The following is a 15,310-nucleotide window of genomic DNA, read 5'->3' as shown; positions in this document are numbered from 1 at the left end:
AGGAGTGAGACAAAGTTGAATGGGGAGAAGGAAGGTAGGAGGGCGGGAGGGAGGTGGTGGTGACCAGAGAAAGCGGACTGGAACTTTCTTCCAATCTGCTGATCCAAGAGAGAAGTACTCAGGCTGTACCAAAGCCCGCTCAGGGACAGCTGCCTACCCTCTGAGAAGGGGCCCACTCCCCTCCCCTCAAGCTGAGAGCCTGCCTGGGATGAAGGAAGGCTGGGGCAAGCCATCTCTAAGCTCCAGGAGGAGAACGAAGCCCAGGGAGGAGAGGGACCGACCGTAACACGGAGAAGCAGGGAGAGCTGGACTCCCGCTTCGAGAGCCTGAGGCAGAGATGGTGTGAGGAGAATGGTGAGTTGAGGGGTGGAGGGCTCTCCTCCAGGCCTCAGCTCTGGGGGGGGGGGGGGCTGCAATCTGAAACATGAAAGGCCTTTGATCAGATAGTGGCCTGGGGGCCTGCTTGGCCCCTGCAGGCAGAAAGAAACTTTCAGAGTGCAAGTTCTCTCTCATCTTCCCCAGAAGCCCATTCACAGTCTCTTCCTTTGGTCACTGTCTTGATGGGCCCTGCTGTTCCTCCAGGACAATCCCCAGGCCTGTCCACAAGCCCTGTCAGCCTGCCTGCCCTGGGTGGTGTGTGTGGGTGCACACAGGGTGCCTACAGCCAACCAGCTGCCCACTCTGGCCAGGCTCCTTTCTGCTCTTCCGATTCTCCAAGGCCAGGCTCTTTCCTGAAACTCCAGAAAGTGTGTCTTCACTTCAGAAGACCCAAAGATGTGGCTTCCCGTAAAGTGCCTCATCCAGTCTGAGTGAGGGGGCGGAGAATGAGGGGTCAGGGTGGGCAAGAAGAGCGGACAGGAGACAGGGAAAGTGACACACAGGAACTGAGAGACAGAGACAGGAGTGAAAGAGAGCTGAGAGAAGCAGAAACACACAGGAGGTGAGCAAGAGGGGACAGAGAAGTAGAAAGAGATAGAAACAAACTCAGAGAGAGAAAGAAGGAAGGGAAGGAGAGGTGTCCAGAACAGTGCTTTGAAAAGACAGAATCCGGAGAAGGGGGAGGAAGAGAAGGGAAAGAATTTGGCAGCAAGGAGGGAAGGAGAGAAGGAGATGCAGAGAGGACATTAAGAATGAAAGAAGGGGAGGAAAGGGGAGAGACAAGTGAGGAGACAACGGGAAGAGAGACAGAATGAAGGAGAAACAAGGCGAACCAGGTGACGAGGAGAAAGGAGAGAGAGAAGGGGGCGAGGGGAACTGGGAAGAGAGAGAAGGAAGAGGGGCACCCTGGGCACTGTGGACATCAGCTACAGCACCGGTCTGAGCACGCGCAGTGGGCCTGGCCAGGAGGCCCCCTCCCCTTGGCTCTCAGGGCTGTTGGAGGAGGGGCGGGTCTGCAGCAGGTGGCCGCCCCTGGGTGGGGCCCACAGGCCAAGCCTGCAGGGGTATAAGTGGGAGGCTGGCCAGCAGAGCACCTGTCAGGGACAGCTCCCCTGTGCAGGTGCCAGGCAGGTGGCTCCGGCCGAGCCCAGCCCCAGCATGAGCTCCTTCGACCTCCCGGCACCCTCCCCACCTCGCTGCAGCCCCCAGTTCCCCAGCATCGGCCAGGAGCCCCCCGAGATGAGCCTTTACTACGAGAACTTCTTCCATCCACAGGGCGTGCCCAGCCCTCAGCGGCCCCCCTCCTTCGAGGGGGGCGGCGAGTACGGGGCCACCCCCAACCCCTACCTCTGGCTCAATGGACCGGCCATGACTCCGCCACCCTACCTGTCGGGCACCAACACCAGCCCCTTCCTGCCCCAGGCCTACGGTGTGCAGAGGCAGCTGCTGCCAGGCATGTCTGGGCTGGGGGGCGGCGACCTGGGCTGGCTGCCCATCCCCTCGCAGGAGGAGCTGATGAAGCTGGTGCGGCCCCCCTATTCCTACTCGGCTCTCATCGCCATGGCCATCCACGGGGCGCCCGACAAGCGGCTCACCCTCAGCCAGATCTACCAGTACGTGGCCGACAACTTCCCCTTCTACAACAAAAGCAAGGCCGGCTGGCAGAACTCCATCCGCCACAACCTGTCTCTCAACGACTGCTTCAAGAAGGTGCCCCGCGATGAGGACGACCCGGGTAAGGGGGCTGCGGGCACAGTGTGGAGTGGGTGGGGCAAGCCTCCCATGCCCCCAGGGAAGTTTCGTGTCATTCCAAAGCAGCACCCCATTCTAGACAGTTCTGACATGGCTGTGTCCCCCCAAGACAGGGGGCTCAGGGTTGTTAGTGAAGGAGACTGGGAGAGCCCAGGGGGCAGATTTGGGTTTTGACCTTGGCTGGACCACGGACCAGCCAGCGACTTCCAGCATTTTAGGTCCCTGAGCCTCAGTTTCCCCACCTGCAAAATAGGGAAGGTAACAGTGGCTCCTTTCCAGGCCTGTGATGGGGGTCATGAGATAACGTATGCAGGGATTTTGGTGCTAACAAGCACCCAGTAGACTATAGTAATTGTTATGATTAATCTGAGTCCCCAGCCCTCAGCTCATAGAAAGTCCTTGGGGTGAGTTGGACTAGGCCAAGCCCAAGGGCACCCCCAGCCTTCTCGGAGAAGATCTAACTTTGTTGAATAAGCATGGGCCACATTGTGCTGCCTGCTGTACATAACCTTCTTTAATGCAACCCTGCAGGATAGCTCTTATTAAACCCATTGTACAGATAAGGAGACTGACACTTAGAGGCATCCTGCCTAAGGTGACACAGAATGGAGGGATAGCCATGGAGCCTGAAGCTGAGTGGAGGTCTCTCTACCACCAAAGACTGTGAACTTTTCCTTTTTAATGATGACTTTCTAAAATTCAGGGCCATACAGAATGGCCATACAGGGCCGTTAAAAACTCAGCTATGCATTTCCCAGAATTGAAGTCCATTCTTTTTCCCCCACAGGAAGCCAGGGCATGGCTCAGAGCCCCCACCTTCACCCACTTCGAGGCTAACAAGGGTAGAACTATTGGGGCCCCAGGGGAAGGCAAGTGTCCAGTCCAATGACTGGCCTCACCCGCAGGCTGAGCTCAGGCCTTACCTCTGGACAGCACCTCATGGTGATGCAGCCCAGCTACACGTCTAGCATCAGCCCTTTCTCACAGTCAGCCTGAGGAAGAAGGGACTGGTACAACCGACCCACTTCTCAGACTAGGAAACTTAGGCTTGCCCGAAGTCCCTCCACCACTTAGGAGCAAAGCCAGGACTCAAGTCCACCCTTGGACTCCATGCCCAAAACTTTCAGGGAGCCCTGAAGTGTTTCCTTAGTTTTCTTCCACGTCAGCAATGGAAGGAGCCCCTCCCTCTCCATTCCCCCAGCCCCTGAACGTCTCCCAGAGGCCCGAATTGTAAGCACTTTCATGGCTCACGCCTCTGTGCTCCCAGAGGGCCCAGTTGTGAGCAGGGAGCTGAGCTAAAGATCCCTGTGTTTCCTGTACACTATTCCTCTGTGTCTCTCTCCCTGCCTTTTGTTCTGCCTTTTGCGTGTGTTTCTTTGGTGTTTAGTTTGTGACGCTACACAGAAACGGGAGCAGAGCATTTTGTCCATCTCTCTACTTAACCTCTCCCACTTTTGTGCCAGGCAAAGGGAATTACTGGACCCTGGATCCCAACTGTGAGAAGATGTTTGATAATGGAAACTTCCGCAGGAAGAGGAAGAGAAAATCAGATGTCTCCTCCAGCACGGGATCCTTGGCCTCGGAGAAAACAGACAGCAGCCTCCTGGCGGGCAGCCCGAAGACCGCAGAGGCCCAGGACATCTTGGACAGTGCGTCACCAGGCGCCACGAGCTCCCCAGAGAAGCAGTCCTCACCTCCCCCGTCGGGTACCCCATGCCTCAACAACTTCCTCTCCACCATGACAGCCTATGTGAGCGGTTCGAGCCCGGTGAGCCGCCCTGTGGCAACACCAGGACTGAGCCCTGAGCCCGCTGACAAGATGGGGCAGAACTTGCTGAACTTCAGCTCCTACACCCCACTCACCAACCTCAGCAGCCATGGGGGTGGGGGCGAATGGGCCAACCCCATGCCCACCAACGCTCTCGGCTATGGAGGCTCTGTCCTCAACCAGTTCAGCCCTCATTTCTACAACAGCATCAACACAAACAGTGTCCTCTACCCCAGGGAGGGCACTGAGGTTTAGAACAGAACAGCTCCTGAACCACATGGACATGCATGGGAGGAAAGCAGTTGAGGCCTCCCATGCCAGCATCGCTGTGGTCCAAGACTCTCAACTACCCAGGCATACACAGGAAGCTCAGAGCAATTCATCCTTCCCCTAGAACATTATGTAAACCTTCTGTTGATCTCACATACGTCCACACACATACTCACCAACTTTGCAGTGGAAATACTGGTGCTCCTGATAGCAGTAATCATGGCAGCCATTTGTTGAGTACTTACTATGTGCCAGGTGCTATGCTACGCTCTTTAAAGGCATGAGCACACTTACTATTTACAGTTACCCTGTGGGGTTCAAATGAATCTCCTCCTTTAATAGATGAGGATACTGAGGCTCTAGGAAGCTAAGTAACTTCACAGGATTATACAGATCAGTAAGTGACAGAGTCATGAGTCGAGTCTGGGTCTGTATGACCCCCAGAGTTTGGGTGAACAAAGGCAGGAATGGAGCAATTGGTTGAACAGTCAAGGCAGGTCAGTGTGTCAGCTGCTTATAAGGCAAGCACATCCACTGCCCTATGGCTGTCCATCAAAATTTAGCCCTGGCCCCAGGCACATCCAGTCCTGCTCCAAGTCCTTGTTCTGGGGCTCCCAACTTACCTGTAGGCACTTCTTTTGCTGCCATTCAGGAGGAAAGCCCAAGCTCATGCCCCTGAAGGACAGTGTGTCCCACCTCTCCCCACAGGGGGACATCACTTCCCCAGCCCCAGAGACCTTGAGCAGGGCAGGGAGAGGAGTCACGTACCCCATACCCCCACCCCAGCACTGTCCACTTACAAAATCTTGTAAAGCCCAGCTTCCTGTGTTCATGTCATGGACCAGTGAGCTGAAAGTGGCTGAGTCTTCCAAGAGAAACAAGGCTGAATGAGCGCTTCCTTTTTTATAGCCCGGGAGAGGTGAACGTCTGAGGAAACAAAGCCTCAAGGGAGGGACCTATAGCCCACTGCACAGGGGTCCATGTCTGCAGCTCCTGGGATTTTTTCTCATTTTTATATGTATTTACACGCCCGTGATGGGTCATCACAGCATACCCTGGGAAGTGTTTTTGTTTTCTTATTTTCTTTTTAATTAAAACAAAAACAAAAACAAAAAACACTGTGCATGTCCCTTCCTTTTGAGTTTTCCTGTCTCTTAGCTGCTGGTCGACTAATCATGGAGCCAAGTGCAGCCTGGAGCTGAAGGTTTTGGGGCCAGGAGACAGAGAAAGAATGGGCGTCAAGGATTCTGTCTTCCTCGCCACCAACGTGGAGATGGGACAAATGTCCCCAGTGAAAAGAGGGGCACTTGCAGGGATGGGGTAAGTGCATGAAGGAAGCCATCCATATTGGACACAAAACAGGAACTGAGCATGACTGTCTTTGAAGCTCAAGCAACCCTCATAGCTGTGCTCTGTGTAATCCCCCTCGTAACCCTGTGAAAGGGGTGCTACTGGTCCCATTATACAAAGGAGAAAACTGAGGATCAGGATGGTTGAACCACTTGCCTGGAGTCCACAGCCTGTCCCTGCCCAGGGCGTCTGACTCCTGCACCTTGGACATGGCTACGCCTAGTGGCAATCACAACAGTGCTGTTGGCTATGATTCACTGAGGGCTCTAGGCAGGCACCTGGCCAAGTGCTGTGCAGGTGGGAGCTCTTTTATGCTCACAGCAGCCCATGTGTGTGTATATTGGCGATTCCCTGGGCTGCTGGCACAGTGCATGCTGAAGGACCTGTCCATGGCAGCTGGAAGTTTCTAGTTGGAGTCTCCGCCTGGGGCATGCATGCAGAAGGCTCAAACCCAGGCTCCCTGGCCACCTGCACAAGCCATGCCAAGCTGCCCACTCAGACTTCGGCAGGAGCTCTCTTTCCCTAGAGTGACAGAGGTCAGGTGGTAAACAACAACAATAGCAATAACACTGATGATAATAATAGCACTCATGAATGGTTTACTATGTGTCAGGCGCTGTGTTAGGACTTGGCTTGTTTTATTGCATTTAATCCTTCGAGTAATCCAATGAAACCAACAGTATTATCTCCATTTTAGAGATGAGAAAACTGAGGCCTGGAGAGATTCTGTAACTTGATCCAGGACTCACAGCCAGGATTCAAATGCTGCTGTGGCTGAAACTCTAACCCACTGCACCTAGTGCTGAAAGCCCAGCCTCGCCACAAGACAGCAAAATCAGGAAAGCTGCAAAGAGAAAAAGCAGGCCTCTTTAGAGACCCCTGAGATTCGTTCCTGGGGTATCCCTTTCCACAGGGAGCCAGACTTCTGGTGGTAGAGGCAGATACAGTGGTGGTGCCCTCACTGCACAGATGGGAAATGTGAGGCTGGGGGAAGAAGGGACTTCACAAATGTCACCCGGGAGATGGGGCAGAGCTGAAATTCAGGTCTTGAAGCCCTGACCAGGACTTTCTGTCACACTAGATGCCACCAAATTTGCCCCAGCTGACTCTGCACCTCCACCCTCTGTATTGATAATGGCACCTTGCTCTGCAGGCCTCACCCCTTCCCCAGCAAGCCTGCCACGGGTCCAGTCTTAGCAAGGCACAGGGTGGGAAGGGGCCCAGAGACACCAGCCTGGCAGGGTGGGAGGTGGTGGTTTAGAATCGAGGCCACAGCACTCAAGTCTCCCTTCTTCTTCAGCCAGGAATCCAGTGGGGATGGCAGTGAAAGGAATGTCTGCAGGGCTGTGACAACACAAAGACCTTGCCACTGGACTGTGACACTTGAACATGGGGAGTTCATGGTAGCAGGCCAGGAGCTCACAGGAAAGGACTCACAAGAGGCCCAAGTCAAGAGGAGGACGTCCTGGTCAACTTACACAGGCTGCTTCTTACCCCGCTTTTGGTTCTCGTCCTAGGGAAGACACGAGAGCTGGAGAGAAGGGGCAAGGAAGGGATGGATGAAGGAGGACCAGTCATCCACCAAGCATTCAACCCTGTGCACAGAGCTCTGGCTGGACGTTGTATTTATCCCCCCACTACAGTCTGGCTCTCCATTGACCACATGGCCACCAACACCAGTAAAGGGTCTGAGATGAGGGCTTGCTGTGTGTTGGAGGAAGGCTGCATGGAGGAGGTGAGACTAGAGCCAAGAATCAAAGGCCCACCCTTGGCTCCCCCTCCCCATACTCATGTTCCCAAGTTCCCAAACTGAAAGGTGACCCTAGGAATGGGCAACATGGGGGCTGCTTCATCGTGGGGTTTAGAAGTGCCAGAAAATCATCCCCTCAACACACACACACACACACACACACACACACTTACATGTGCATTTGACCCCTACACTTGTCCCTAGAGGTCAGAAGCCATTCATTTCAACAGGGAACAAAAACTTACATGCCTCTGTCAGAGGATAATGAAGTTTTTCAGTCCCCTTCTGAGTGGAACAAAAGGACCTATTAGAAGTTTGGTCCTAAAGCCATCACTTCAAAGATGAGGAAACTGAACCCTCAGAGAGAGAGAGGGCTGGACCAACGTCATGCTGCCCGTTAATAATAGAACACACGTCCGGGCACAAATGTGCTGATTTCCTATGTGGTCCAGGATTCTTGGCACTTCAACATGTCTCCCCCACCACCCGTATCAAACCCCGTCCAGGAGCAGGTCTTGACAGTGGGCAAGAGCATGAGGTGAACGGCAAAGATGGAGGCCAGACCATGGTGGGAGGAGTAGTGGTGCTGACAGGTGACTGAGCAGGTGGGCAGCTGGTCAGAAACCCAGGGACCCTGCCTGGTATTCACAGCCAGGCTTGTGTTCTCCTGAACATGAACAATTTCTCAGAACATCAGCATCAGACAGGGCCACTCACTCTGCGACCGAGACAGATCAAGACACAAACGAGCCCCTCCGTAATCGTGTGTGAACACAGACAAAACATAGACAGTGTTCAAGCTACAAAAATGACCAAACGTCCCCCATCCTGGCTCCTGCGAGGGGCTACTGCTTCTTTATCAATTACAACTCCAGCCATAGTCTGGTCTTCCCTCCCTGTAGGCAAAATTTACTGAGATGCCCAATCTTAGGCTTGCCCCCACCCCTCCTGGTAGCATTTGAGCCAGAGCAAAGCCTCATTTCCTGACACCCTTCCTGAAGTGCCTAGTCCTTTCTAATACCCTCTCACTGAGAGGCCCACAGTTCTCCAACTTATTCAACCACAAGTGTGTCCCTGGTGGCCTTTGGCTGGAGGACATTGACACTGGGCAGGTCTACAACTCATTCATGGATTTGTTTATTCATCAAATGTCTATTGAGCAGCTACTATGTGGTGAGGACCATTGGGGTCTGGAGATTTAATAGTGAGCGATACACGGGCCCAATCTCAAGGGGCCTGTGGGCTGGCTGGCAGAGAGACAGGCAAGCAATGCCTGTGGCATGTGCTCCAACAGAATGGCATAGAGGAGGCACCTAACACAGGGCAGGGGGTCAGGCAGGCTCACTAGAGTCCTGGGCAAGGTCTTTAAGGCCCAGTAGGATTTCTCCTCTTTCCCCAGTAGGAAAGAGAGAAGGAATGAGCCCCTCAGGCAGAGGTAGAATATGTGCAAAGGCCAGGGGGAAGAGAGAGGGAAATGCAAGTGGTTCAGCACGCAGGAGCGAAATGCAGCCAGTAAAGGAAGCAGAGCCCCTCCTGCTTTAGGGTACAACCTGAGCTCCCAGAACGTGCACAGGCAGAGCCTGAGCTCCCAGAACGTTCACAGACAGAGCCCCTGCTTTGCACGACAGCTGAGGCAGAAACTGTAAGAGAACAACTTACAAAGTTGACTATTTACAAATGGCATGTGTCTGGATGGCACAGCCACCATCAAAGGGACACACGGAGGGACGTAGTACAGCATACACATCAAAAATTTAGCAACCCGAACACGAGAAGATCTCTGACAAGTTGAGATAAAGTCCTTGCCAGTAGAAAATCTATTTTCACCCAAGAAGAAAAGTAAATATCTAACGCACATAGGAAAGGACACCCAGTCTGTTTAATGATTAAAGAAATGTGAAAGAAAGCAAGAATGACCTGCCCTGTCCACCACGCACACGTTAACCATGTGATAGCTGTTGTGCTGCACGTGGGAGGGAACGGGTGCCCTCGTCCTGCAGTCTCGGGAGGACAGGCGGAGAGATCTTCTTAGGGACGATTTCAAGAATGTGCATGAAAGTGTCTCATGTGCATCTCTTTTGACCTAGGAATTTCTCTCCTGGGAATTTTATTTTTGAAGCTGAGTGGGCAGTTGTATGTGCGAGTATGTCCATGTCGGGGAGGCTCATCTGAGTCAAGCAGTGGAATACCTTGCATGTTCGTGAACAAAAAACCGAGTAAATAAGCGGCGGCACGCGAGAATCACGGGATCGTGCATAGCTGATAAAAGGGAGGAGCCAGATCCTGAAGATCTACCTGGAAAGGTGCAAACGGTGCACTGAAAGGGGAGGGGCTGGGAGCAAGCTATAAAACCATATGTCACATGCCCTATGTATGCAAATATATGCTATGGGTATTTAAATGTATGGAGCAAAACACACACAGAGAAAGGGGTAGAAAAAGATCAAGAGTGCCAGTGAGAAAGAAAGAAAACAACACAGGAAGAGGGACAGAGAGAAGGAGGGGAGAAGAAAGGGGATTTGGAAAGGTATCTGATCAGGTTAATAACCATCTTGAAATGGATCGAAGTTTTCTTTTTTTTTTCTCTTTGGTTCTATAGTCTCCCTGCCCCGTCCCCCCGCCCCCCACCTTGCGCTTCCTTGCCTATATTTTCTATTTTTTAAATGTAATTTGTTGTTATTATAAGAAAGACATGAAGCCAACAAAAGTCGTTTTTAAAAGAACCCAACTCTCCCAGCTTATGCCCCACCCACCCCCAGTGTCAGCGGGAGGCAGCAGCAAGGCTAGAGGCCAGCCTAACCCAGGTGCTAGGGCAAGAGAGAAGGATTTGCAATTTGTGTGCCCCTCACCTTAAGCGCCAGGAAGGCTCCCGGCCCCTCCTGCAGATCTACGAGAAGCACAGCCCAAGGTTCTGACCTCAAATGCTACTAGTGAGGTTGACAGCCACGGGCCAGGAAGTCTCTGAGAACGCTCCTCTGTGGCACTAGCTCCTGGAACCCCTCTTGGGTGCAAACCACACAGTCTTGGAGTCACACAGACTGGGTTCAGATCTACCATCTGTGTGACCTCCTCCTGGAGCCTCAGTTTCCTTGCTTGTAAAAAGGGAATAATACTAACACCCCCGCAGAGTCGCCATGACAAATAAATGAAGTAAGACGGTAAGGCACCAGGCAATCACTCAGTAAACAGTAGCTTTTATTACTAAGTCACATCCTCCTACTTAAACGACATCACCGAGCCTTCATTCAACTGGCCAACTCCTTCTGTGGCTCAGAAGAACCTGCACTCATTTCTAAGAGCTATTATAACAAATTACCACAAACTGAGCAGATGAAAACAACAGAAACATATTCCCTCACAGTTCTGAAGGCTGAGCCCAAAAGCAAGGTGTGGGCTGGGCCAGACTCCTTCCAAAAGCTCTAGGGAGGAGTCCTTCCTTGCTTCTTTCTAACTTCCGGCCACCAGCAATCCTTGACCTTTCTTGGCTTGTAGACACATCACTCCGATCTCTGCCTCTTCATATGCCTCTTCTGTGTGTGTGTGTGTGGGGGGGGGGTTCCTTTTCTTCTAAGGACAATAGTCATATTGGGTTTAGGGCCCAGTATGACCTTATCTTAACTTTACTAATTATATCTATAGATACCTTATTTCCAAATAACATCACATTCTGAGTTTCTGAGTGTACATGAATTTTGGGGGGGATGCTATTTAATCCAGTGCACCCTCCAATGCTTAACAATGTTGGCACTATGCCCAGGGAGCTATCATTCCATAACCCTTGATGACAGATCAACTGAACATGTCCTCCTGCCCTGGGCACAAGAATCTGCTCACAGAGGTCAAATGGCCTTTGTTAGCAAACTCTTACTACAAGGTACCCCTCCTCTCTGGCACCAGACACTCTAGTCCTTGAGGTGGCCAATGATGAGTCTCTCGTCTGCAAAGGCTTCCAGTATTGGAGGACAGGTGATGGAGAAGATCTTTATCCCATGCTTCCTGCTTCTTTTGCCCTGGGCATGTTCGTTTGGTAGGTCAGAGCAGAGTCAAGGAATTCACATTTATTGGGTATCAAATGTGGTGCTTTTTACCAAGGACCCCATTTAACCTGCACAACCAACTTTTAAGTAATTGTCAGTCTAGTTTTAAGGACAAGGAACCAAGAATCAGAGAGTGTAACTTGGCCAACATCACAGGCTAGTAAATGCTAGAGTCGGGATATCAGAGTTCATAATCTTAGACATTACTTACCATCACCATAGCCTTCAAGAATTAAATGAGAATTTATATTTGAAAATGCCTGGCACACAGGAGGTGGTCAGGAGTGTCTGTCTCTTTGAGTAATCCCCATCTCGTTCCCCTGCTGCAGCTCTTGGTCTGTAATGACCCAGCAGCGAGGAAATGGATATACAATTTAGGTCGTGCTGTACATGTTTGTTCCTTTCTATCTAATGGCCAGAGGCTGGGGCAGTGACATGGGGCCATTCCTTACCCAGGCACACTGCCTGCCTTCTGGATCCTTGCTGGGATGGACTGACTGCCTTGGAAACCTCGTATGTCTTGCCTGTGAGGAGATGGCAGACTTCTCCCCAAACTGTGTTTTGCACACGTCACCGACATTCAGCATACGATCCTTGGGGTTCAAAGGACCTATGCTGTCCGCAGTGTGGACCAGCACACCTACCAGCTCCTCCCAGAGCCCCGTGGATCCTGAGGACCCTCTTCCCCAACGATGGCTCCCAGGATCCAGAACAATCCTCAAAGCTCCCAGCACATAGCACCGGAAAAAATAAATGAGGCAGCATCTCCCAATCTCTTAGACCCAGGCGTGCCTCAGATTTACATTTCCTGTGGACAACTAACTTCCAGCTTAACCTTGGAGAAAATGCTCAGAGAGACAGGGTGGGAGAGCCACTGCTTGCACTCCCTGTGACAGAGAGCCCGGGAAGGACAGTCAGCTCCCAGCTGCCCCGAAGCACTGCCCTTTCACCCACAGCCATGGCCGCAGGTCTGACTCCTGCCACTCACTCATCACTGCACACTTCAAAGCACTCCCCCTCCCTCCAAGCCTCGGTTTCCCCTTCTATAAAATAAGCGCGAGTTTGGATATTGGATATGAATGAGCTTTAGAAACCTTTAAGTGCTGATACAGACAAGGGCTCATATTAGAGCTCTTATGGTTTTAGCTCCTCCCATGAGCCAAATGCTAAAATAATAATGCCAGGTGGGCATTACTCTCCCCATTGAACAGGTAAGGAAAGGTGTCTTAGAGACCTTGTTTTGCTCACAGTCCCACAGAGGCAAGACTTGTGCCCAGGTCTATCTGGCCCACAAGCCCAAGGTCCTTCAACAATAAAAATGAGAGGGAAAGGAGAAATACTAATCTTCCTAATAGGGCTGCCTGACCAAGCCAACGCAGCTCAGAGCAAATTGCTGGGTACCAGCCGCCCAGGCATGCCAAGTTCTTCCACCCTGCCAGGTCTGTGACCAGGTCTTCCATACAGGCTGGGCCCTGCCCTGCCAGTTTTCTCAATCTGCCTCACCTCTGGCGAGAAGGGAGGGGAGGTGGCCGTTATTTAGAAAAGACCACACATTCTGAAGGAAACTATGGTTGGAAGCAAATGGTGCCATAAATACAAGAGTGGCATCCTTCGGCAGAGAGTTCTGCTGGAATGAAGGGGGGTGGGGGGCACTTTCTTCTGGAGCTTGACATGACAGGGACACATGGTGCTGTCTTGGCTCTGGGTAATGGCCTGGTATGGGACACGTGGAGCAGAGGGGGGAGGAATGCTAATAGGGCTAACCGTGGGAAGAGAGCATAACCAGCCGTTTCGGCGCTGGGACTGTGGAGTCTGCGGGGAGAGGGCACAATCCACGTCAGGGTGAGTTTGGACACAGATGATTCTTCTGCTGCTACAAAGAGAGCAGTCTCGCTTTCTCCAGCAGCTTTTACTTTAGTATGGTGCCTGGAGATAGGAAAGTGTTGGACAGTGTGTGTGTGTGGGTGGGTGGGTGGGGAGAACACCCCGACCCAAGCTCTGGCCTGGGCCCTATGTGGCCCAGGCCTCAGGCACCTAAGTTACTCACCTGGAAGAGGAAAGAGTGGAACAAACTAAACTCCTAAGCTCCTTTTAGCTTTGACCATCTGTTTTACATCCATGATCATATTCTGATGGCCAGAAGAACCTTGACAGTTAGATGAGAATTATCTCTATTTCTCAGACGATGGGCATACAGAATGAGGCCTTACCCTAGTGACAGAGCAGGTGTGAGAGACCAGGGTGGTTCTGTGAGCTGTCTGCACTGTCATGGAGTGTTGGTGAGACCATATCAATGACAACGTAGATTCCTAAATCCCCCAGATCTGGTGTCTTCATCAGCTTGGTCTGCCATAACAAAATACCATAGCCTGGATGGCTTAAACAACAGACACTTAGTTCTTAGTTCTTCAAGCTGAAAGTCCAAGATCAGGGTGCCAGTGTGGTCAGGTTCTGCTGAGAGCTTCCTCTTCCTGGCTGGGAGATGGTCACCCTTCTCGCTGTGACCTCACATGGCAGACAGAGAGACATTTCTGGAGTCCTGTGGGATTAGGTCCCCACCCCTATGACCTCATTTAACCTTAGTTACCTCCTAAAAGCCCTGTCTCCAAGTACAGTCCCATTAGGGTTAGGGCTTCAACATATGAATTTGGGGGGACAATTCAGTCCAGCCTACGTGGGAGAGAAACTACTGACACAAAGAGAGACATGGAATGAACTTGGGGCCAAGAGAGATAGCTCTTGAATCGAATTCTTCCATGCTGGGGTCCCAGAAGCTGGATTCATGAGGGGAGAGGACGCAGCAGACAATAAAACCATTGCACGTTTTGGAAAGTGACTGCCTCAGTCCAAACCCTGGCTCCTGCCACTGTATGAGACAAGTCCCTGAGGCCACAAGTTTCTCATGAGTATAACGGTGATCATCTCACCCTCCTCACTATTCATGGAATGCCTGTGAAATCTTGATGAGGTACAGCTGCGTGTCCGAGCATGTGGGGCTCATGGCACTGGTGCACACAAGATGATTTGGGTGACTCATAGACAAGGAGTTAAATGACACTGATCCTTGGGCCAAAGCTTGTCTTTTCCCTGTTCAGGCCTGGTTTCAGCTGAGGAGAAATCCCCAGTTGGGCGCCGGCCTGTCTTTAGCACCTCCCTAATCTTGCTAATCTTCTTTTTTAACAGAAGCTTACAGCCCTTTGGGGAGATGATATCCCATGATAATTGAATAACAGTTTGTTTAATTGTATTTACTTTTACTGTTGCCTTCTCTCTATAGCAAGAGATGCTGGTTCGCTTTGCAAAGTAATGACATAAAGGTTCAATATGTTTATTTTAGGAAACCGTGACTTGATTTCAAAAAAAACATAGCAAGTGAAGAGATTATAGGTAAGACATGATTATGGCTCAAAACGAAATGAAAACAAGCAAAAGTAATGCCTGAGGGATGCATTTGGGCAACTCTGTGTTCCTGGAGGTAAAGTGTCAGACCTGCTCCTGCTCTGACAGTTGCTGACATGGCAGCTCTCTCCTGTTCATTTCCTTGAGGGGACGACCCCATCTGTGTCTGGCTGGAGCAGGTGGTCCCTCCTATGGGACCGTCCAGGTGTGATTTGCATTCTGGAAGGAGTAGGTTGGCCAGCACTTGTGACAGATGTTGCCGGCAATGATAAAGGCCCTCACCTCAGGTAAGCCTGGTCTCTTGTTACCTGCATGAATCCTACCCTTGACCTGGTGACATTTTCTACACTCTCTCAATAAGAGCCTATCAATAAGGCCTTGGCTTCCTGGCCCAGCATCCAGGCTAGGGACTCAACGACCCTGCAGCAACCAAGAGTCTATGGTGGCCCCTCGCCATTTTTTTAAGTAGCCCATGGAAAGAACAAAATTGTCATTGTTGACTGGCTGCCTGAGTCACAAACACAAGACACAAGAAAACATCCTTCAAGAATAAATATATTCCCATGTTCCTACATCAGAAGACTTAACACTGTGAAAATGACAACA

At 51.5% G+C, this 15,310-nt stretch overlaps 1 protein-coding gene across 2 annotated transcripts; it reads left to right on the top strand.

Moving 5' to 3' along the window:
• Positions 1 to 1,536: 1,536 nt before the first annotated feature.
• Positions 1,537 to 4,153, top strand: FOXI1 (forkhead box I1). Of its 2 annotated transcripts, none has more exons than XM_047073078.1 (2): positions 1,537 to 2,113; positions 3,876 to 4,153. In XM_047073078.1, the coding sequence occupies exons 1-2, from the start codon at positions 1,537 to 1,539 to the stop codon at positions 4,151 to 4,153; spliced, it is 855 nt and encodes a 284-aa protein (XP_046929034.1). The 2 variants fall into 2 exon arrangements, with proteins under 2 accessions (XP_046929034.1, XP_046929023.1); XM_047073067.1 differs by having other exon boundaries at positions 3,594 to 4,153.
• The last annotated feature ends 11,157 nt before the right edge of the window (positions 4,154 to 15,310 follow it).

The sequence above is a fragment of the Lynx rufus genome, unplaced genomic scaffold (genome assembly GCF_022079265.1).
Source record: "Lynx rufus isolate CCGP_SWC_20201006 ecotype Redwood Valley unplaced genomic scaffold, mLynRuf1.p SCAF_1, whole genome shotgun sequence".
Classification (NCBI taxonomy): Eukaryota; Metazoa; Chordata; class Mammalia; order Carnivora; family Felidae; genus Lynx; species Lynx rufus.
This window is presented reverse-complemented; position numbering and strand designations above follow the sequence as displayed.